This window comes from Dreissena polymorpha, chromosome 7 (assembly GCF_020536995.1).
Source record: "Dreissena polymorpha isolate Duluth1 chromosome 7, UMN_Dpol_1.0, whole genome shotgun sequence".
Lineage (NCBI taxonomy): Eukaryota > Metazoa > Mollusca > Bivalvia > Myida > Dreissenidae > Dreissena > Dreissena polymorpha.
The window spans coordinates 60,075,596-60,100,036 of NC_068361.1; the positions used below are offsets into that span (position 1 = coordinate 60,075,596).

The 24,441-nt window shown below is 33.7% G+C and overlaps 2 protein-coding genes and 1 pseudogene across 4 annotated transcripts in view; 1 reads left to right on the forward strand and 2 right to left on the reverse strand.

Annotated features, from left to right (window-relative positions):
• Positions 1 to 24,441, reverse strand: part of LOC127838218 (P2R1A-PPP2R2A-interacting phosphatase regulator 1-like) — a 278,300-nt gene that overhangs the window by 124,919 nt on the left and 128,940 nt on the right. The window lies entirely within an intron of this gene.
• LOC127838222 (P2X purinoceptor 7-like) lies at positions 37 to 3,612 on the reverse strand (annotated as a pseudogene).
• Positions 14,373 to 14,882, forward strand: LOC127839747 (uncharacterized). The gene has a single exon (XM_052368133.1). It carries the CDS (start codon positions 14,373 to 14,375, stop codon positions 14,880 to 14,882), a length of 510 nt encoding a protein of 169 aa, XP_052224093.1.

Genomic DNA, 24,441 nt, shown 5'->3' on the forward strand with positions numbered 1-24,441 from the left:
CTGCCAATAAAAATAAACTTTTCTATATGCTGTTTTTTCATTTAATGCATAAAATACTCTATAACAAATATCATATACATGCATCATATGTGTCGCGTTTTGAGAAAACTGGACAAAATGCCTGTGTGTAAAGTGTTGTCCCAGATTAGCCTGTGCAGTCTACACAGGCTAATCGTGGAAGACACTTTAACCCTAAACAAGATTTTTGGTAAGAAAGGACTTCCTTTAAACGAAAAATACCATAAAAGCGGAGTGTTTTTCCAGATTAGCCTATGCCGACTGCACAGGCTAATATGGGACGATACCTTACGCACATGCATTATGCCCAGTTTTCTCAGAATGCGACGCATATATAAATTGTTCTATGCAGAAATGTTTATCAATTACATAAAAGTTAACACAGTTTGAACAAACTGCTAACAATACAACATACATGGACTTATTCACACAGAAAATAGTGTAACTAATTAAATTACAAACAAGTAAAATGGATATACGAAATAAACAAGGAATGTTTGTGAAACATGTCTTCCCCCTAAAATGTCCATACAGCTGTTATATGTTATGTGTTATAAAACTGAAAGGCTAAAATATGACTTTGACCTCTGAACAGAACTAGTTACATGCAACTTCCATACCAAAGTTGAGATTTATCACTAAGACACACACTAAGACACAATACATATATATATTGAAATTAAAATATGACTTTCACCTTTGGTGTATCAACACAAATGGATACTTTTGTCTTGTCATAAACAAAAATTATACAAAATGTGAAGACGGAAAGTCAAACAGAACTTTGCAATATCACTCATACAAGGGTGTCATATATCATGTCGATAAACACCGTTATACACATTAACAATACAATTTTTCTTGACCTTGAAGGTATCAACGCCAAAATCAATATGGGTCTTATTGATGAATGCAACACCTATACAAATTATGAAGTGGGACAACAGAACTAATGACCACACTTGGACAAGGCTGTCACAGAAAGTTATTTAAATGAACCTGTGACCTTAACTTATGAGGTATCAATGCCAATATCAGTGTCTTGTTCCAGCGGTATAATACAACTACACCAAATTCAATAATTAAGTTGCAATAAGAATTTTGGTTTACAACAAAAGAGACTGACCGACATGAAAGCTTAATGGACCAATTTCTTACATAGTTTGCAAGTTTACAATCTTACCAGAGACAGTAAGTCAACTTAAATAAACATAAAATAAAAATACTTTGACTCAGTGCGGGAACCGAATTTTGAAGGCCTTTGCAAACAGTTTAGATACAGATGAGATGACACAGAACGTGGCGTCTCATCAGGATCCAAACTGTTTGCTATGCTGACAGTATTCTTTAAAAAAAATCAATGAAAATGCTAATTTTAGAAATTCAGCAGACGACATTTTAGCAGACCACAAATTTCCCAGGATGTAAAGGGTTAACATTATAACATTGGGAGACAAATGTACAACACAGAAAATTTGTATTAATTTTATAATTTACCAAAAATCACTATTATTAATACTTTATTATATTGTTTTATTCAAAATGATAATGTTTCATAAATAAAAAGTTGATGATTTGTTGTTTTGCAATACATGACAGGGCTTTTTTTCTTGATTTGGGGAAAGGGCATGGACTTCAATTTTGGGGAAATTTTTTTCAACAAAAATGAAAAAGGGGAACACATTTCCCAAAGTAAGCATATTATTTGGGGTAAAACGCATGATTTTTTAAAGAAATTCCCTTAGGGAAGGGGCCTTTATAAGGCCCTTGTTACAGAAGGAAAACAAGCCCTGCATGACCATAATTCAAGCTGATGCCTTTCAAAGCTGTAGGGTTAATGCCACACCTTTTCAAACAAGACGGGCAGGAACAAAACCCACATAAATTTGAAAGGGGTTAGGGTACTTGTCTCTGATCGCCAAAACACAGCATGATGGAATCACTCTTCTGTTGCCTACTCCAAGCCTTCCATGTGCCAACAGTATATATTGTCTGTAGGCAGCATGTCTGCTGGCCTTGTGCGGTGTCCTCTTCATCAGCATCATCCAGCAGAAGAATGTCCCTTCGCTGCAGTCTCGCGAGTCTCAGTACTGCAGGGTCCAGCACAAGAACTGTGAAGTCCTAAATTAACAACTTGACAATTAATTTCAAAATCATTATTGTCTCATGATTTGTAAACATACACACATGCAAGTGTTATTGGTTATTTGTAGCCATTTTAGCTCATTATTTTTTGAGAAAAAAAATTATGAGCTATTGTCATCACCTGAGCGTTGGCCTCCGGTTAAGTTTTGTGTTTAGGTCCACTTTTATCATATAGAATCAAAGCTATTGCATTCAACACTGGCTGGCATTTTGACAGAATTATGTGCCCTTTTTATACAAAGAAAATTAAACATTTTGTTAAGTTTTGTGTTTTGGTCCACTTTACTCATAAAGTATCATAGCTATTGCTTTCAGACTTGCAACACTCGCTAACTATCATAAGCGGACTGTACATGACAAGTTTCATAACTCTGGTTGGCATTTGGACGGAATTATTGCCCTTTTCAACTTAGTAACTTTGAATATTTGGTTAATTCTAAAGTATCAAGGCGATTGCTTTCAAACTTCAAATACTTTCATACTATCATGAGCGATCTGTACCTGGCAAGTTGACATAGAGGTCATGTTCTTTTATCATTAAAACCTTTAGATAACATTTGTCACTTACAGGCAGTAGAGAAAAGCAGTGTCTTGGCTCCCTTTCGCAGCATATTCGCTCTGCCTGGGTTGGCATTTCCCTGCATTTTCCACACACACACCAGTCTGGTGACTCAGCACCCTCAGGTGGATGGTATCCACCTTCACCCCTGGCTACTGGCTTATGAAAGTCCAATATAAGACCAGGGTTCTCATCTAGGACCCCCAATATTATTTCCTCAAGCTGTTCTCTTGGCATGGTCTTCATGTCTTCCTAAAGAAAAGAAAAGAAACTGTTAGAAAATAAACAATAATGTTATAAATGGTAAATAAAATTGGAATATCATTTTTAAAACTAGAAATGCGTTCATTGAACACGGATGCCTTGCTGACTGCCATTGGTAGCAGAAATAGACACTTTCCTGATACGCTCCAGACAAAATCCAAGTGCCAGTATTAAAACTTTAAAATGGCACTTACTCAAAGAATACAATGTAGTTATATTATGTTTTTCTTGCACTAAACTTCTCTTTAATAAATTCGTTTATCTTATGATGTGAAAAGTTAATGTAATTTTTCAAGTTATGCTTCAGGCAAACTAAAAGTATACAAATTTGCAAAAGGCGATAGGTAAAAATCTATAAGAGGTATGGTATGTTTCCTTTGCATTGCACTTCTTCTCAGTGATATTTTTCAGTCTAAAAAGTTCATAGACACTATAATTCACAGTTTTTTAGGTTATGCTTATCACAAAACTTGAAGATCAACTGCACATATTATGTGCTAGTTAATACTTACTCGAAATCTGTCTTTCCTTGTTTGAATGACAGAAAGGGCAACTTCATCCCTATTTGGATCAGCTTCCTGAACAGATTTTTTGCCTTTTCGGGAAGCCGGACCTTTGCCCTTTCCTCTGCCTCTTCCTCTGCCACGAGCTGAAACATTGTGTTATATTTAAAAAAAAAATGGATGAACATATTTCTTGATTTTGTGGTGTTTTCTTTTTCGTACCATTTGACATACGACTATGTATGTCCTATGTATTTAAAAGTACCTTAAATTTTCTTTGAATTTAAGTTTTCACCTACAAAAAAAACTAAGTTGTATATTAATTATTTTTTTTACAAATGATGCATGTAGCAATTATAATTCACTGCTTTTGAATAAAGTTTGAAAAAGTCAAAAGGCATGTGTACAAAATATTTTGTTTACGAATTTCTGTATATGGTGAAAACCAGAAGTCGAAATTACCTGCCATTGCCAAATATAAGGGGTCCAAATGAAAATTCTTAGGGTCAAAACACTCAAGTAATTTTAAATGTGTTCTTTTCTGAATGTTTAATATTTTGTTATAGCTTATTTGTCATATTCATGGTTAAAAAATTTCAAAAAAAGCATTATTTGTAGCAACAAAGATCATTTCTTGTCATTTTGGAAGTAAAATGATGTAAAGCTATTTTTTTGCAGGATTAAAAACGGAAAAAACTGCAGTTTACTTGCATCAAAACGCAGGTTTCTGCTTCAATTGAAATCCCTGTTATTGTCCATAAAATTGACAAAAAGGGACCACCGCCAAGTTTTTTTAAGCAGCTACCTATATATACCTGGTCGAATTAGGCTCTCTGTGGCACTTGTGCTTGGGGATGCTCTTCTTTGGGAGGCTCTCCTTTTTCCTAGACGCACAGGACTGTCAAAAATGCTGTTTGAGCTTGATGATGACGTCTAAAGTGAATATTGAAAGATAACACATTTTAATAACATTTGAATCAGGTGACCAAACTTTGTGGCACTTGTATTTGTAGAATGCATGCTTCGTCTGACAGCTTTTCTAGTTGTACATCATTACATGTACATACTTTTTCAAAACAGATATTTAAATGCACCAAATTCATGAAACCATATTTATTAATTACCAACTTGCTCTACTTTACGGGTATATAAACGATTTATACAACCGCTAAATTAGACGATGCCTATAAAGAAGCATTTTTCTAGACATAAGAACAGGTTTTTTTAATTCAATGTCCGAAAATATATGGACACCGACGTGGAATTGACAGTTGCAATAAGTTTCTTTAAAATTAGTTTGTCTGCAAAGTCGTAATTACAATCAAGGCAAAAGTTAAGTCAAGAAAATGAAACATAAACTAAAGCAAATATGCGTGATGCAATTCCATGTAAAACAAAATATTGTAACACAAAAATATCTTACCGACCTAACGTTGGCTTTCTTTGTTTACGAGGAAATTGTGTTGTTTGCCCTACGTCATCAATATATGCGTACTTCACGAAAGAAGCCGAGGAAAAGCGGAGATCGCGAAAATGTACGGAAATTGACCTTATCGCAACAATCGGGACTCCTCGGACAATTCCGCCATAACGGCGATCGTCTCTCGGGTGTATTTGGTGGAAGGATATGTCTAACGCCTCTAGGCGGAAGATATTACACCGAAAATATAGTTCGGGTTACACACCAATAAATTTGCACTAAATCAACCGGTAATACAGATATATAAGGACCAATATCTTTAAGGAGTAATATAATAGAATATTCATTAATGTTAATGTTTAAAATTAGATATTATTGCATGCAAAATTTTCAAATTTTAATAAAATGTTAAGAAAGCCAATTAGTTGTTTATTGAAGTGAAAACAACAACATTATTCAAACTTAAAAGAATCAGTATTTCTTAAATTATATTCATTGCAAAATTGCTGATGTTCGGCTGCCGGCAACAATCTTTGAGATTTAATCAATATGTTTATGTTCTATACCATAAACAATCGTACAACACTGTACAATGGTACAGAGAAAACTCTTCCGTGTAATATAAGAAATAGTAAACTCCACGTTGGTCCCAATGGCATTATAGTTACCAGCCAGGCAGTCACAAACTGTATATGGACCATAGCCATAAGGCCCTCAGTGGGGCTATTATCAGTATTGAGACACCTGAAAGGTTTCATGGAATGGAATGAGTGGGGCTTGATTGAATTTCAAAAACGATTCTTTCTGTACATTTGATGATGGCAACCATACAGTACTTCTGGCAGATATTGTTTATATTTTATCCTAGGCATTTATCCAGATGTTGTTATCCCGACCAGGCAACTATCTTTTCAAAGCCTTAAACAATCAAGTGCCATTAAAATTAGGGACAGTGTAACAATGTTCAGTTTGGTAATATTAATATATTAAGGCATAACTTTGCCCTTGGAAATGAACTCAATTCAGAATGGCCTCTCAAAAAAAGACATACTGTACTGGAAATGTTAAAACTGAGCAGTGGTGTTGTTAAAATTTATATTATTTATCTTTTAAGAAACTTTAAGATACATATCACAGGCATGCCCATGGTTTTGGGTCTTTACTCTTTAGATGAGAAACAAAAGCACTAAATATGGTCGACAGTGCAGGCAACAATTGTAAAAAGATATTTTCCATCCCTGACTGCCATTACTGACATGAAGTAATTTAACTGTAATATGTCTGGAAACAGTGTCAGTCACACTTTTCTAAATATTGATTGATTCATGCATATGTATATATATGTCATACAAGTACAGATCATACAATACAGTCAATTTAGAACATTTAGCAATTGGAAAACAATTATCACAGGTTTTGGATCACAATGCATTGATATATCACATTTTGAATATCACAGTCAAAGTTAATCATTTACATTCAGTTACAAGTAAATAGTCAGTGTATTTGGAAGAAATCTGAAATAACAAGTAGTTACAAGATGTTGAAATCAAGACATAATATATATACCACAGGATGTCCCATGAAAGGTTTGCAACTTATTTCCAATGGGGCCCTATAGATGGGTGGAAAATGTACAAAAATGGTGGCATTAATACGCATAAAAATATCGTTAATTTAAACTTGAGACTATAGTCTTGAGATCAAATAGTAATTAGCATATATTATTAAAGACTCTTTAATAAAGAGCATTAGTTACACAATGTTTACTACTATCTTGTCATCACATTTAAATGTACGTACAAATACTTTATTGATGACTTATTTGAACAACAGTAATATATATTCCGGTTATATATATATATATAACATATTCAGGCCTCAAAAAAAATGCTAGCTACGCCCCTGAAGAATCTTATTCTTCAGTTCACCTTTTTAATAATATTATTAACAATAGATGTAGCAGAAAGATCAGCTTCGAATATTGAACCAAGGTTTCCAACAGATGATTGAGAAACAATAGTGTGATCATTGCATTTTACATTAAAATAGTGAAGTTAAGATAATTTCCTTTTGGAACCAAACACTAAACATCCAGTTTTTCCAAGGCAGTTTGTTATCCACTAACCATTTAATACAATTTTCAAGTTCTTTACAAAAACACTACCGATGATACTAGGATCTTTGTGAAAATAAAGGATGACACTTTCATCAGCATAAAGAATAAGTTTACATAAATACAATAATCAAAAATCACTAATATCCTATATCAGTGTTAAGGCATTATGAAATGGAAATGGGTGTGAAAAGTAACAAGAACCCTACACATTTACATCACAAAACATCTGATATCTACAATTACTGGATATAATATACATGTTGAAAGTTAATATAAAGAGGGCAATACAAAAGAATGTACAAAAGTAGTAATAAAGACAAAACAACCAATTTACAATGTTAAGATTTATGCAGTTGTTGGCAATAAGAGAACAATTACCATTCTTTACTTTGAATTTTGCAAGTGTAAATCAGAACACAAGAATTTGTTTCCCAGTCACTTTGAGCTATATAAGTGCCCAATGTTTACACTCAGTGAATTTGTAAAACCAACTTATATGTGCTAACTGTTTGTCCGAAAGCTTAAACATTTCCTATAACCTTTGCAATATTGAAGATAGCAACTTGATATTTGGCATACATGTGTATCTCATGGAGCTGCACATTTTGAGTACTGAAAGGTCAAGGTCATCCTTAAAGGTGAAATATAGGGCTTCAAAGCGGTGCAATAGGGGGCATTATGTTTCTGACAAACACATCTCTTGTTTTTACATGAAAAACCACAGACATTGTTGGAATTTGCCACATATTAGGCATTGTGTATACATTTTTTAACTCAATTTTCCACACAATGAAACAACTTTTTTAAAAGGCACCAACAAATGTTCCTCCATACCCTTTGCACGCTAAACAAAGAATCAGTTTTTAGCTCCACTGGCCAAATTTGTTCAAATTATGCCCCTGGGTCAAATTTGACCCTGCCCCGGGGGTCACAAAATTGAAAATTGCTTATTTAACGCCTATTTTGTGAAAACTTTCAAAATCTTCTCGTCCATAGCCATTGGGCCTAGGTCTATCAAATTTGGTATGTAGAGACATCTAATAGTCCTCTACCAAATTTGTTCAAATTATGCACCTGGGGTCAAATTTGACCATGCCCCGGGGGTCACAAAATTGAAAATTGCTTCTTTAAGGCTTATTTTGTGAAAACTTTCAAAATCTCCTCGTTGATAACCATTGGGCCTAGGGCTATAAAATATGGTATGTAGAGACATCTAATAGTAGTCTACCAAATTTGTTCAAATAATGCCCCTGGGGTCAAATTTGACACTGCCCCGGGGGTCACAAAATTGAACATATGCTTATATATGGCCTTTTTTGTGAAAACTTTAAAAACTTCTTGGCCATAACTGTATGGCATATGGCTACCAAATTTAGTATGAAGTGACATGTAATAGTTCTCTTCTTAGTTTGTTAAAATAATGCCCATGGTGTCAAATTTGAAACTGCCCCGGGGATCACAAAATTGAATATATGCTTATAAAGTGCTTATTTTGTGAAAACTTCAAATATATTCTTGTCCATAGCCATTGGACCTAGGGCTACCAAATTTGGTATGTAATGACATCTTATAGTCCTCTACCAAGTTTGTTCAGATTTGAAACTGCCCCGGAGGTCAAAAAATTGAATATATGCTTATAAAGTGCTTATTTTGTGAAAACTTCAAATATATTCTTGTCCATAGCCATTGGACCTAGGGCTATCAAATTTGGTATGTAATGACATCTTATAGTCCTCTACCAAGTTTGTTCAAATTATGCCCCTGGGGTCAAGTTTGACCCTGCCCCGAGGGTCACAAAATTGAACATATGCTTATATAAGGCCTATTTTGTGAAAACTTTAAAAACTTCTTGGCCATAACTGTATGGCATATGGCTACCAAATTTAGTATGAAGTGACATGTAATAGTTCTCTTCTTAATTTGTTAAAATAATGCCCATGGGGTCAAATTTGAAACTGCCCCGGGGGTCACAAAATTGAATATATGCTTATAAAGTGCTTATTTTGTGAAAACTTCAAATATATTCTTGTCCATAGCCATTCGACCTAGGGCTACCAAATTTGGTATGTAATGACATCTTATAGTCTTCTACCAAGTTTGTTCAGATTTGAAACTGCCCAGGGGGTCACAAAATTGTATATATGCTTATAAAGTGCTTATTTTGTGAAAACTTCAAATATATTCTTGTCCATAGCCATTGGACCTAGGGCTACCAAATTTGGTATGTAATGACATCTTATAGTCCTCTACCAAGTTTGTTCAAATTATGCCCCTTGAGTCAAGTTTGACCCTGCGCCGAGGATCACAACATTGAACATATGCTTATATAAGGCCTATTTTGTGAAAACTTAAAAAACTTCTTGTCCATAACTGTATGGCATAGGGCTACCAAATTTTGGTATGTAGTAACATGTAATAGTTCTCTTCTTAGTTTGTGCAAATTATGACCCTGGGGTCAAATTTGAAACTGCCCCGGGAGTCACAAAATTAAATATATGCTTATAAAGGGCTAGTTTTTTGTGAAAACTTTAAAACCTTCTTGTCCATAACCATTGGGTCTAGGACTACCAACTTTGGTATGTAGTGACATCTTATAGTCCTCTACCAAGTTTGTTCAAATTATGCCCCTGGGGTCAAATTTGACCCAGCCCTGGGGGTCACAAAATTGAACATACGCTTATATGGAGCCTTTTTTGTGAAAACTTTAAAAACTTCTTGTCCATAAACATTCGGCCTAGGGCTACCAAATTTTGTAAGTAGTGACATCTTATAGTTCTCTACCAAATGTGTTCAAATTTTATCCCTGGGGTCAAATTTGACCCTGCCCCGGGGGGTAACAAAATTGAACATATGCTTATATAAGGCCTATTTTGTAAAAACTTCAAATATATTCTTTTCCATAACCATCCGGCCTAGGGCTATCAAATTTGGTATGTAGTGAAATCTAATAGTAACACTGTATTATGTGAATTGGGAATAAGATATCAATTTGGGAATAAATTGTGTTTTATCAAAAGTGCATAATATGCAGTTTTATCTGTTGTATTTATCTAGTTTTACAAATTATGATTAAAACATATACTTGCATATATAATAGCATCATTTAAATTGATTTTTCTTCAAAACTGGATTTTATATTAATTAAAAAAAAAATCCTCATGAAATGAAACTGTGTCAATGCAGCGCATGGACACATTTTAAAAATACAATTTAAATGATAAAAATTCAATCACTGTCAATGAAAAAGTCATGGAAAATTTCTTATTAAGCTTAAATTATAGATAATATATTACAAAAATATATGTAGATCATGAAATGAAAAGTCTTGTTTGAGAAAATCACCTAAATGATGTCCATTCCCAGTTTGATGTCTTATTCCCAATTCACATAATACAGTGTTTAGTCCTCTACCAAATTTGTTCAAATTTTATCCCTTGGGTCAAATTTGACCCTGCCCGGGGGTCACAAAACTGAACATACGCTTATATGGGGCCTATTTTGTGAAAACTTTTAAAATCTTTTTGTTCATAACCATTGGGCCTTGGGCTACCAAATTTGGTATGTAGTGGCATCTAATAAACCTCTACCAAATTTGTTCAAATAATGCCTCTGGGGTGAACTTTGACCCTGCCCCTGGGGTCACAAAATTGAATAAACGCTTATGAAGTGCCTATTTTGTGAAATCTTTAAAAATCTTACGATGAAACCATATGTACTACAGCTTCCAAATTTGGTATGCGGTAACATCTTGTAGTCCTCTACCAAGGTTGTTCAAATTATGACCTTTGGGTCAAATTTGACCCTGACCCACGGGTCACAAAATTGAACATTATATACGCTTATATCTTGCTTATTTTGTGAAAACTGTTAACATATTCTTATCCTTAACTCTAGGACCAAGGGCTACCACATTTTGTAAGTAGTGAGGTATAGTAGTCCTCTACAAAGTTTGCTCAAATTATGCCCCTTGGGTTAAATTTTAACCAGCCCAGGGGGTCACAAAATTGTTCATGTGCTTAAATAGGGCCTATATTTAAGTATTTGCACATGTTAAGAAATATTTGTTTTAGCCTTTTTTTAGCAGTGGAGCGATACAGGGCCATCGTGGCCCTCTTGTTTATAAGAATATGTCAAAATGGGCAAAAGTCAGGGACAATACTGTCTAAATGCCCTTTTAACAACTCTGTTGACATGCGGCTGTAGTATATTTTCTCTGTAAATTTACAGCGAACACATAATGTCATCATCATAAATGTATTGCTTACATGTATATAAATATGTTACGAGGTCTTACCCAGTATTTATACAAATTAACCTGGATATTTATGAAAAACACCATCTCCTTGTAAAGTGTAAAGAGAGAAGGCATTTGTTCACCAGTAACATTATGTTCATGACAGGTAAATAAAAAGCAGAGAAACATGAAAAATTCAGTTCCCAATTCATAGTTTTTTTAAAGTTCAACTTTGCTTAAGTAATAATGCATCAATGTTGATTCTAAAGAAAAAGAGTAATCATTTATGCCTTAACTGTTCTGCTGTCCAAAAGCAAGGACGACATACACAACTTGACAAGCTTTACAACATTTATAGTTTTAGTTACTTAACAATCTAAAATAAATGTCCATTCTAAGTTTGCTGTCGTATTCTTCCCTTAAATCATACATGTTTCTTGCATAATTGAATGTTCATGTCCATGGATCACAATGTATATAGAAACAAACATTATTTTGAATTATCTTTCACAGTTATATATTTAATATTAGGTTAATTTTGGGATACACTAAAGCAAATATTAACATTTGTCTCAAAATGGATCATCCTCTGAAGCCCCCGATGGGATTTAAACCCATACCTCTTTCCTCTGGAGAGGAAAGTATTCTATCTTAAAATACAAGGGCATGTAAGAGGAAAACTAGCAATTTCAAAGGGACGTTTTCACAGATTAGACATGTATTGAAGTTTGTTATTAAATACTTTAAATTGATAAGTCACAAAATCTAACTATAACATAAGAACTCCCCAAATTTTTTTTTTCATTATAGACTCTATGCTATTTTGATAAATGCAAACATTGGATCTAAAAAGCTGCAATAAAAAAGACAAGAATAAAATTGAATAAAAATATAGAAGTAACCCTCAAACGGGCTTGAACCATAGCGCATTGACCCCATGGAGTAAAAGTCTACCGTTTAGACCACTCGGCCATCCATACTCATACAATGAGTGATGTGTTTCATACTTTATCATGTTTATGTAAGCAATCCTCGTATCTCACAAAAATTCAAAATACAACGAAAACAGTCGATTTAATTTTAAATTTACTCGATGTCAATACTATAAGTACTCCTATCAGTATGTCAGTAATGGCATCTTTAAATTTTAACAAGTTTTTAAGTACGTTTTGGGAATTCACAGATCTACATTAAATTATTACTTAAAGAATGTTATCTTGAAAAAGACGAGCTAAAAGACACATTTTAATTTTTCCTCTTTACGAGAAGGCCGCCATCTTGTTTTCTAAAGTAGTTCCAAATCCAATATGCCGGCCGCCTACGTACATCAGAGAGACGGTGTGGTGTAGCCCACTGTCCGATGCGTTCAGATTGCTTATCGCAACATCCGGGCACTTGCGTCGGTTAGAGTTACATGCCCCTTGACGACGGTGAAAACAAAAGCGCTGTCGCCATTTTATTTGCATTGAAATATTTAACACTGCTCGCAATTTTCTTAAGTTAAGGCACATCTTCGCGACCATTTTTTAGAATAAAAATACCCAGAAATAGAAATTCTTACATAATAAATTAAATTTAATGAACGAACACAAATAAGGATGAAAACAAACAACCAATTAATTTTAAATATATGCAACATATAGTAGCTGATATGAACCTCTATATTTGTTACCTTATTACCGTGTTACGTATTAAATAAATTCTCATGATAAATGTTATTGTTTTTATTTAATTCACACCAATTTCGACACTTTTTGTTCCGCATGTTAGGTATTTGAATGCCCCTTTCTTTATCACAAACCGATTATCTCGTTATGATCGGATACTGTCCAGACAAAGAAAACACGGTGTCATAAAGCCAGCTGGGGACCTATACTTGGGGCTCTGCATAAACCACATGTGGTCATTAAACACAATTTATGATACCTCTATGTCATCTCTTGTCATACTGAGCAGTCATTTAAGCCAAAATTTTAATGCCGAAATAATTTAATATACAGTTGCTTTATAAAACACGTTGACACCTTAAATAAACATTTAATTAAATTAAATGCAATATTTTTCATTTGATTGTTTGCATCAGTCTTAAAATCGTGTAAGCTTTTGTATTCTGGTGTTTAATTGCCCCTTTGTTTTGCATAATCCAATTATCTCGTTTTGATCAAATATTGTCCAAACTTGACTGACAAAAAGGTTTCATAAAACACACTGGGTGGTCCAGACAGTGTCATTTAACACGATAGATGCCACCATGTCTCCTCTTTCTGGTAGTATTAAGCAGTCATTTGGATGAATAATTAACGCCGATGTACTTAACAGTTGCTTAAATTTAATGTGACATATGGTCAAATATAAAGTCATGTCCAATTTAGATAATCAGAAATTTACACCGTAAAGATACTAGCCCGATTAATTTATTAAAGTATTTAGCATTCTAATAATTATAAAATTTACGTAAAAAAACAAGTAACGTATTTAGCGTGTATCAGTTAATTAAAAAGACGTCATTCCGTATTAAGATTTAATGTTACGACAATAAACGATCGACATCATGAAAAAGAAATTACGTTCTGGATTATAAATGTCTAAAAAGCGGAAAAACAGTTCACCTGGGACAGTTCAAGTACAAACACAAAAGAGAAAGAGTAATAGTTCAAAAAGCAATATGGCGGATAATACGACTTGTGCAAATATCGCAGGAGCGGCGACATCCACACCGGCTAACGCTATCCAATCGCCACAAATAAACGGTTCATTTTTGCAGGCAAGTCAATCTTTTAATACAATGTCACCACAGCCATGTAGCTTTAACAATAACAGTAATTTTCCAAGTAGTCAATTTATGAACATGGCTTCACCAGGGTTTGGACAATTCAATATGCCAACAACTCCAAATGTCATGTATTCACAGCAAAATATAGATTTTACCACAGTGCTTAACATGCTTTTGAGCAGGATGGACAATATAGATAAAAAAACTGTGTCAATTAGAAACCATTCAATCAGCAATGAATACGCTTACGGTGAAATGTGAATGTATGGACAAAAAAGTGTCACAAATTGAGATCAAAATCAGAGAAATCGAACAAAGCCGCGAATATGACGGTACTATGCTGGAGAATTTAAACAAAAAACAAAAGGAAATTGAATTGCTAACTGGACGGTTGAAAGACCATGAACACCTCATGCAGCACGAAGTCACTGATCTTAAATGTCGAAGCATGCGGGATAATCTTCTTTTCTTCAAAATTCCCGAGGAAAAAGATGAACAGTGTGAGAAAAAAATACTGATCTTCATGGAATCAAAATTACGAATCGAGAACGCATCCAGGGACATTAAATTGCACCGTGTCCATAGAAAAGGTCGGTATAACAGCGCAAAAATTAGGCCTATTGTAGCCAAATTTGCTTATTATCCGGATCGAGAACAAGTGCGGAAGGCATCCAAAGAGCTAAAAGGGACCCCGTATGGCATATCGGAACAATACCCCAGGGAGGTAATGGAAACCCGACAAAAGCTTATTCCAATCATGAAGAAGGCGAGAGAAGAGAATAAGGAGGCCTACCTGAGGGTGGATAAATTATTCATCGACGGCCGTGAATACAAGTCGAATGCTTAGGAGAAATGTGGGAGTGTTGTGAAATGTGTAACCTGGAACGTTGAGGGGCTCACAACGGACAAGTCTTCATCACCGGAATTTGTAAATTTACTTTCACAATATGATATTATTTGTTTAACTGAAACATGGACAAACTCAAAATCGAATATTAAATTGTCTGGATTTAGTGATCCAATACATTCATATAGACGTTATCAAAATAAGCGTGCGAAGCGTGCAAGTGGTGGAATTATTGTATATATTCGCGATAATATACGAAAAGGGGTTTCAGTTGTTAAAAATGAAATAGATTGTCTATTATGGATTAAACTTGATCAACATTTTTTTAATACTGAAAATGACATGTATATTGCTGTGACATATATTGCACCTGAAAATTAACCTGTTCACCCACGATTTGATGGAGATATTTTTAAAACTATTGAATCTGATATTAATACTTTCAGCGAGCTAGGTGCAGTTTACGTAACGGGCGATTTAAATGCAAGAATTGGTCGAAAACTAGATTATATTGCATATGATCGTAGTTTAAGTAATCTTGATTTTATAGACATTGACCATCCTATGCCTAGGGCAACGTGTGATTTGAAATCAAACCGCTTCGGGGACGCATTACTAGATTTATGTTTGGCTACAAATTTTCGAGTTGTTAACGGTAGATTACATAACGATAATAATATTGGTAAAATAACATGTTTTACACACAATGGGCAGAGTTTAGTTGACTATCTGTTAACACGCTCGGAAAATTTTGTAAATATCGTGCACTTTACAATACTAGATTTTAATGAATTTTCTAATCACGCTCCCCTTGAATATAGTTTAAAAATTGGGACAACTAGCAAAACATATAAGCGAGGACGTAAAACTTTTGTGAAATGGAATCCTATTCACAAGGAAGCTTTCCTTTCAGAATTATCGGGCGACATTGCGAATCTCGAGTTAAGTTTAAAACGAGGGATAGATAATAACGATGATGCAGAGGAACTAGCATCAATGTTTACTCAGTTATGTATCGATCTTTCTGTCAGTCTGTAAGCGTACTATTTTATGCGCAATGATATAAGTACAGTGATTCGACAACGATTGTAAAACATTGGTGAAATGCTTCTTACATAGTTATTCTTTTGAGTGTTTATGAGGTCTGATCGTGCAGTTTTCAAACATCAAAGGAAAGATTACAATCCAATGCATTTGTCATTGTCAACCGTTTGGAATGTCAATTAAGCGATGAGTGAGTTTTTAACATGTTTCTTTCTATTTTATTAATTTAAAAATGGCTGCCCCCATGGTGATGAAAACACATGTGTTCGAGTTTTGATATTTTTAGATATGTTAACTTTTTTTACTATTTAAGCGTAACTTGCCCTCGTCAATGTCGATATTATTCACTAGTTATAAAATTTTGCGCCGAAATACGTGGAATAAACATGATTCAGATTTTTGAAAATAATGTATATTTTAGTGTTAAAATCGCTTTGTAGTTTGATTGATTTTGTGGATGTTATGATACGTTGATGTACAAAATTGGTAGCAGTTTGAAGGAAAAACATCCTTTCAAGCATATATGTATACATTTTCAATGTGTCACTATTCATTTAGTCAAATTTGAGTTCAATGCTAGGGGTCCCACATTTTTCAAAATGAAGCCTCTACATGAACCTTAAATAAACTTTTTATAATGAGAACACGGTCTGACAAACAAGTTCTTGAAGTAATGTGGTCATATGTGGCGTTTGATTGGTAGAAAATCACGAACATTCATAAAAACTCGTGTCATGGAAACTAAATTCGGTCTAAATTTGTAAAAAAAAATAGCGGTTTGATTAGCATACGTAGTATCTACGTTAATTTAATTATAAATTAAACAGTTTTAATGCATTAAAGCTGCTGTTTTATTCGATTTAATGCAGAAGTAAATTGCATGAACCTAAATACAGTTTAATTTTTCAGTATTTTGTATTGTCATCGAGCGAAAGCTAATAAATTTTGGTTTGTTTGCAGTAAAACAAAGTGAACTCTGTTTAAAACATATCTGTATACCGTATCACCGGGCTTTATAAAGTTTCAAATTTAAATTTTCACAAAGAGCTGATTGTGTTTCTTAAAATGCTACCGCATGTCCACATTTGTAAACTTATTATTGCATTTTTTTCTTTAACGTAACGACTTTACACCTTAATTTTAGGTATGTTTACAGCGATTTTTTTCCTTCTTTATAAAGTACCCGTAAAAGATACTTTCCCATTTGTAGAAAAACTACAAAATTGCCAATTGCAGTCTAGAAAATTCCCAAAAAGAAAGGAAAATTTCGTCAATTTTGTTCCAAAGGTGCATTACCTGCAAGTTAACAATTAAAATGAACACTGACACTGGACATTTCAAGCCAAAATGAATTTAAATCAATATTTGAGTTGATTTGTGCTATTGGTACCAAGACATTAAAATGACCCATAATTTCCAATTGGGAGATTTTACGACGCGAATTTTCCCCATTTCAGGTTTTTTTCGTGCTATTTTTTTCCAATTGGTATGGCACAGGTACTTTTCCCAATTGGAGAAGAAAAATCGCTGATTTATAACACATTCTTTACAAAACGTGTGCACTATTTTGGCACACGATAGGCTCCAAAGTCTTTGGACTACATATACATCTTCATCCGAATGTCCAAACATCACATTTGCTGAATTTAGGGACATTAGGTATATGAATAAATAGCATTAACAACTTTGTGATTGCTTCATATTGATTGTAACGTTTCTTTGATGAAAGATCAAGCTGTAAACGTGTATTGTACGACGTACAATGAACAGTTACTATACAAAGAATCGTTATATCTACATGTCTACTACTATATATGTGCATTGGACATATTCGAAGAAAAGTAAATGCGTCCCACATGATTCAATATATATTGACTTTTACAGGATGTTAGTCCGAGATATTTCTCTTATTAAAAAACCAGATAAAAGTGTCTTTTTCACATCTAACTGTTTGCATGTACGCGTGAATATACCAGTATTGAACTTAAGCATCGGTAATGGTTAGAATCCTCAATACGGTAATGATAATACATATACATGAAATACATGTTTAGATGTGGAGTGTTATAAAATCAATCCTTTCCCATCTCAAGAAGAACAGAGCAGAACAAAACTTCTTTTCTCCCAGGTAAACATCGATACAACATAGGGTACATAGGCTATACATATTGCAAAATACACAGCGTGTTTACAGTTCACGTATGGTACATTTTAGTATAGGGGGAAGTCATACAATCAGTGTTAATCACTTTAACAGATACTTTAATTTTTATGTACCGGTAAGCTTAGTTAACAAAACAGTAAATAAACAGATAACATAGGTCTACGAAGAGAGCATCAGTGCTTATCCTTAGAAACAAAATAAAAAATAATTCTTATAATAACAATAAGAGCAATTGCAACAACAGCAACAGTTCCAAATATTTTTCGTGGATTTGTCTTAACCTGTCTACGGATTAATTCACATAGTACATTATTCCCATCCTCTTCAAAATAATGTATTGCGTGTCTCTGTTGACCGGCATGTCGTTCAGCTGTTGTGGAAACATGAACAAGCTCTGTAGACCCAAACGTTGCCGTTCTTCTTCAGACATAAAAGCGTTTGATTCAGACAGTTCTTTATCCTGATAGTGTTCAGAAAAATGTATTGGTTGATTATTTTGACCGGCATGTCATGCAACTGGTGTGGAAACATTGGCAAGCTTTGTAGACCGAGGCGTTGTCGTTCTTCTTCAGACATGAAAACGTTCGTTACAGACATTCCGTAATTCTGATAATTTTCAGAAAAATGTGTTGGTTGACTTCTGTTGACCGGTATGTCATTCAGCTTGTGTGCAACATTGGCCAGCTCAGTGGACCCATCTGTTGTCGTCTTCTTCATACATGAAAGCGTTTGCATCAGACAGTACCTTATTTTGATAATTTTCAGAAAAATGTTTTGGTTGACCACTGTTGATCGGCATGTCATTCAGCTGGTGTAGAAACATTGGCTAGCTCTGTAGACCCATCTGTTGTCGTTCTTCTTCCGACATGACGTAATTCTGATAATTTTCAGAACAAAATGTATTGGTTGATCTCCGTTGACCGGCATGTCATTCAGCAAGTATGGCAACATTGTCCTGCTATGTAGACCCATCTGTTGTCGTTCTTCTTCATGCATGGAAGCGTTTGCTTCAAACAGTACGTTATTCTGATCCTTTTCCAAAAGTTTTGGTATACCAATTTGCATTGAGTCTAACTATGTATTCTCTTTTGAAACGGTTTTGTCCAAATCCCTATTATGATGCTTACAATCAGCCATGATAGAGTTCGCGTCAGGTTCCAGTTTAAGCAATGATGGCTTCATATTATCAATGTCTGCGAGTTCTCTTTTAGTTGCGATGTCTATTTCCAGTCATCCGACAATTTTATGTTTCCCAGGCTTATATACCATGTGTGGATTTGTGCAGGAATCACACATATATTCATCACACTCATCACAGAATACCGTTGGTGTTCTGGATATGTTGCTTTTCATACAGATTTAATAGTTTATTTACATCTCATCAACACACTATTACACATTACAGAGCATTAAAATAGTATCATAAAACACAGGTATTGCCGCTAAGCATTCTGAGCATTAAGAGATGGTTGTGTTGTACAAATTATGTCATCCACTAAGCAGCCCCGATACAAGCGCTCAAAAAGCCATGCATACAAACACAGAGAGCTGTTTACTGCTTGATACAACTTGCATAAAACACATCATAATATATGTATAAAACACAACCAATAAATATTTACACATATTGCTAAGAGTATTACTTCAATTTCATTGCGTGAAGAACGATGACTTGTGACATTCCTAAAATCCACTCATAGATAGTGAGTTTGATCAAACTGAGCATTGCCAAAAGACCCGGCAGGTTTTACCGAGCAAATCGTATACTGGCACTCAGATTTACATAGGATCCAAAACACCATTTAACAAGAACGGACCAGGGTGATAAGCAACTCTTCTCATAGTGAACTGACATCTAGTTACAGCAAACCAAATATAGATGTGGACTATGCCATGTAATCGTTCTCCACTATATTAAAACTTTAGGTCTTATTTACATAGGTATTTTGTAATTATAGTTAAATAAAATGTTAAGTTATGTCACTTTACCATGCCATAGCTCACCGTAAAATAAAACCAATTAAGATTATATTTACACATATAAAAATACAAGATGCACATGCTTGTGTAACAGAAAATTATCCAATAAAGTCGCCCGCATTTTCCCGGATTGAATCTCGTGTACCTTTAGTTACCATTTTAACTTATTTGTTTAAGCCAGTTTCTAATTTCAATCTTTAAAATATGTTTTCTGAAAATATAAGCCGAAATATATAAAACAAATACTCATTTAGAAACAACCTTTGTTTGATATTAACGCATACACTAATATTCAGCTTTCTAAATCCGTCTGCTTGTGCGATCAATATACAATGCTCTTGACATGTGTTAACTTCCGTTCATTGTTCGCAGTCCAGCGCCTTTCCAGGAATAGCTAGTAATGTACAGTAATTAAAGAGCCGAATTTATTGAAAGGCTGTTGGCAGAATACAGGGAAGTTTCTGCTGCAATAAATGTTAAAGGAACACTTTACTGATCGCAAATCTTAGTGGGTATTCACAAAGTTCACAAGAAGTGATGAAATATATTAAAACATCAGATATCAATAACAAAATCAGAAACAAGTATCAACGGAGCCTGGTATTTTTCGAGCAAGTAAATGCCCGGATGTAATTGTTATTTCTTATTTGCTGGATGTTTATTTATGCTCTTGTTTTAATTTGGCGAATAATAGATCTCTACAGATCTTCCGTTGTTTGATTTTATAAAAAGATGAAGTGTACATTTTTCATAACTAGTAATTGCTCCTTTGAGATATTTGTAATAGGTGGTAATTAACTTTCTAATTGAATCATAATTATTTACGAGAATAAATGACTTTATCATTCGAATGCTAAGGTCAAAATTATATCTTAGTTTTCCTTATAGTGTTTGTTACTTCACATTATACTGTTACGATCGCTTTATTTTCATTCAAACAGAAAGGGACAATTCGTTGTTGTTGATGTGGTATTGTCGTTGTTGAAATAATTTCCGACCACGTTGCTTACGCAAAATATTAAATGCTCGCTGTATTTTGAAGCACACGTTCTGAAGGTTTTAATCCTTATTAAAATCATTCAAATAATATCAGGCTAATATCAAAATACTTTAATTTGACCCCCTCTCTTGCCGCCCCAAATCGCAAGGTTATTGTTTGCCGTTACATAGTTTAACAATAGTACGACCCATAAAACTCGCCAGTTTTATGCAAGAAGCAGGACAATTATTTATCCGTTAAAACTTTTTAAACTAATGTACCCCATAATTAAATACATTGGAAAAAATGGTATCGCAACATCAAATACGACGAGATTCACCTTGTTAAAAACATATCTAAGTATTTATTGGCAAGATGGCATCCAGTTTTTTTTCACTTATAGGGGAATGGTGGCGGGGCCCGTCCAAAGGGGAAAACACTTTTTTTAAGAAAAGGGAAAAATTAAAAATTCACTCTTTTATATGTAATGATATTTATTATATGAATACACATGTATGCATGAATATAATATTTACAGCTGAATGTCTCTGTCCTTTTTCTTAAATATATATCAATGATTTTTTCAACATTAGTTTCAGACAGTTCAGCCTTCGTGCACAGTCTCAATTTTCCTAGCCATTTTGAGTCTAATTTGGATTTTTTAAATCGATAACATGGCAAATTTGAGCTTTTTATCAATAAAATGGACCAAACTGGAATGTTTTTATCAACAAATATTGACACTGGCCATTTTGGGGAAAAATGCAATTCATGTGAAAAGTCCACTGATTTGGGAAAAACTAATTTAATATAACTCTTTATAATAATTAAAAATCATATTAATTTTAGTTATATACTTTGCTAGTTGTTTATGAAATAAATTTGAGATATATTTTTCATTAGACAGTTATCTTTCTATAATTTTTTTTTTAACTTCTGGAGGAGATTTTTTCTACAAAATGGGGGAAATATATATACTCTTTTTTTAGGGGAATGGGGCCGAATATCGGCCCCGAAATCGCCATAAAAAACACTGGCATCTACGAAACAAGTTGTTGAACTACGATGATTCAATCAAAATCTCGTTCCCAGCAACGTTTTTTAAAGGAATTGTTCGCATGTTTTTGTTTTTTCAAATTTCATTGAACATAATAATTTTAAAATATATAATGTTTTAAATGGTCTTAAATAATTTGAACAGTTAAATTAGTTCAACAAACTATTGCCGCCGGGATTAGATACCGTGTTCAGGGAGCGAAAGCGAATGCGTTACCACTGCGCCACGCAGACGATCATGTTAAGTCGCGAAACATTATGCCTACAGCAACCGTTATCTAATGCGCCCCACGCTATAATGTAGGACGATGACGGCATCCGCGAATTGTTCATTTCAATAATTTTCAAATACTTACCGACTTTAAAGAAATAATCTTTCAATTTAAATCGGGCTTTAAAACAGATATCAACATATTTAATCAATCTTTTCAATGAATAAACTACGGACAGATGTATATAATTACTTTGTACACATGAAAAAGACGCTTACATAAACGCCCATCAAATCAAAAGAAAGGTAACATCGGCGTACGTTTGCCGACATCCGGTAATTTTTCGGGGCGCAAAATAACATCGCTGTTTCGTGACGTGTTTTTGATTATAAACTAAATCGTCTGTTGGAATATTGCAAACAGCCTACAAATGATGTGTTCTGATTTTGAACTAAATAGTCAGTTGGCATACTGCCAAGAGGTAAAAATGATATCACGAATATCTTTATTTCACTTTTTACACGCTCGGTAAAGAGTTTTTGTATATCATGATCACACATCCATGATTCCTTAGGAAAATGAACTACGTACATCCTTCACATTTTGCATTGTCAGAGAGCACTGTTTTCAATTCTTTTGCTCTTACTATTTTTAGATATAACGCAAAACCACTTTAATAAATATTGATTTCGTAATTTCTGTGTTGATCTTCTTATGCGGAGTATAACTCATGATAATTAATATAAATTCACACAAATTAATTATGCATATTTAGATATGTTTGTATGTAATTTATTTTAATTCTATGTCTAATAATCAGCACTTTTTTGAAGGCAATTTGTTAGGGTAAACTATATTAAAGGGTCAAACATTTTGAGAATAATGAAAGCCGAAAAAGATTGTCAGAATTTTGTGTTGAAACGCGTTAGTCTTTTTGTTGAGGCAAGTGACCAATGGTCATAAAATACAAGACAAAACATACGACACCACATTAAGCATAACACACCCATGTTTTAATATGCACAAAAGCAACACCATAACATATTTGTTATGCTCGAGGAAATGATGTTAATACAAATCAAATCTCTTACACTTGAACGGCAACGCATGTTTGTATTTTAAATGACTTGAATGCATTGAAAGATAGTTGTAAATAAAACATGAACAATCAAAAACAAATTAGGTGGTATGTTAATTCCATTTTTGCTGTTTCTGTTAAGTCAGTTTTCAGTTGAAAATAGGAAATGAGGACAAACGCGCCTGTGTACGAGTTTAAAAATTCATAAGCTTTATTTTTACTAGAAATAGCAAATCGATATGCCTTAAATTTAGGAAAGATAAAACTCAGGAGAGATAATTAGGAGAACAAATCTTGTCACACTAAACTGGAAATTTTAAACAAGTGATCAATAGCATACACGATACATACAAGACACACATTATAAATTCAATTATAATGGAAAAAACTCGGGTTACCGCGTTGAAACATGCATTGCAAAGAATTGGGTTTTAAACCGATTTAAAAAGCTAGCCAAACAGCAATAAAAAATACAATTGTAAATGTTGTATGAATTTGAATGTTACAGACTATTTAATCAGTTATGCAGTGTTCTGTAATATTAGGCAAATCATGACAATGTAGTGTATAAACATGAATACTTCTAATGTGGAGGAATGCGTGTTATTGAGTTATTCACTTTATCGTCATGAATAGTAACATGTCTCGGACAGTTTTTTATGGTAGATAATTTGGATATTTTGTTCAAATAATGGAGTATCTTAGTTAAAATTTTCATGTCAATATTTACTAATTAAGTTTTAGAAACACATAATTTTTAATATATTATTATTTTTCTATGAACTGTGCTTAAAGGCTCGATCATGGCAACGCATGAATAAATCAGCTATAAGCGATACAATGATATTGAGCAAATGCAAATATTTCCTAGTTGGCTTTGAAATAAGGTTAACATAAATGTTATTGATTTGAGCTCTACTACGCTTCTGAACATCAAATTGCTAATTTTCCAAGAAAATAGTATATATCATTGCATATAATTGTGTTATGATTGCAAAACAATATTGTTTATTGATAACATAGTGAATTACCTAATTCTCAGTATT

Coding starts and splice junctions, on each gene's coding strand:
- LOC127839747 (XM_052368133.1), top strand. CDS start 14,373: ATGCTGGAGAATTTAAACAAAAAACAAAAGGAAATTGAATTGCTAACT.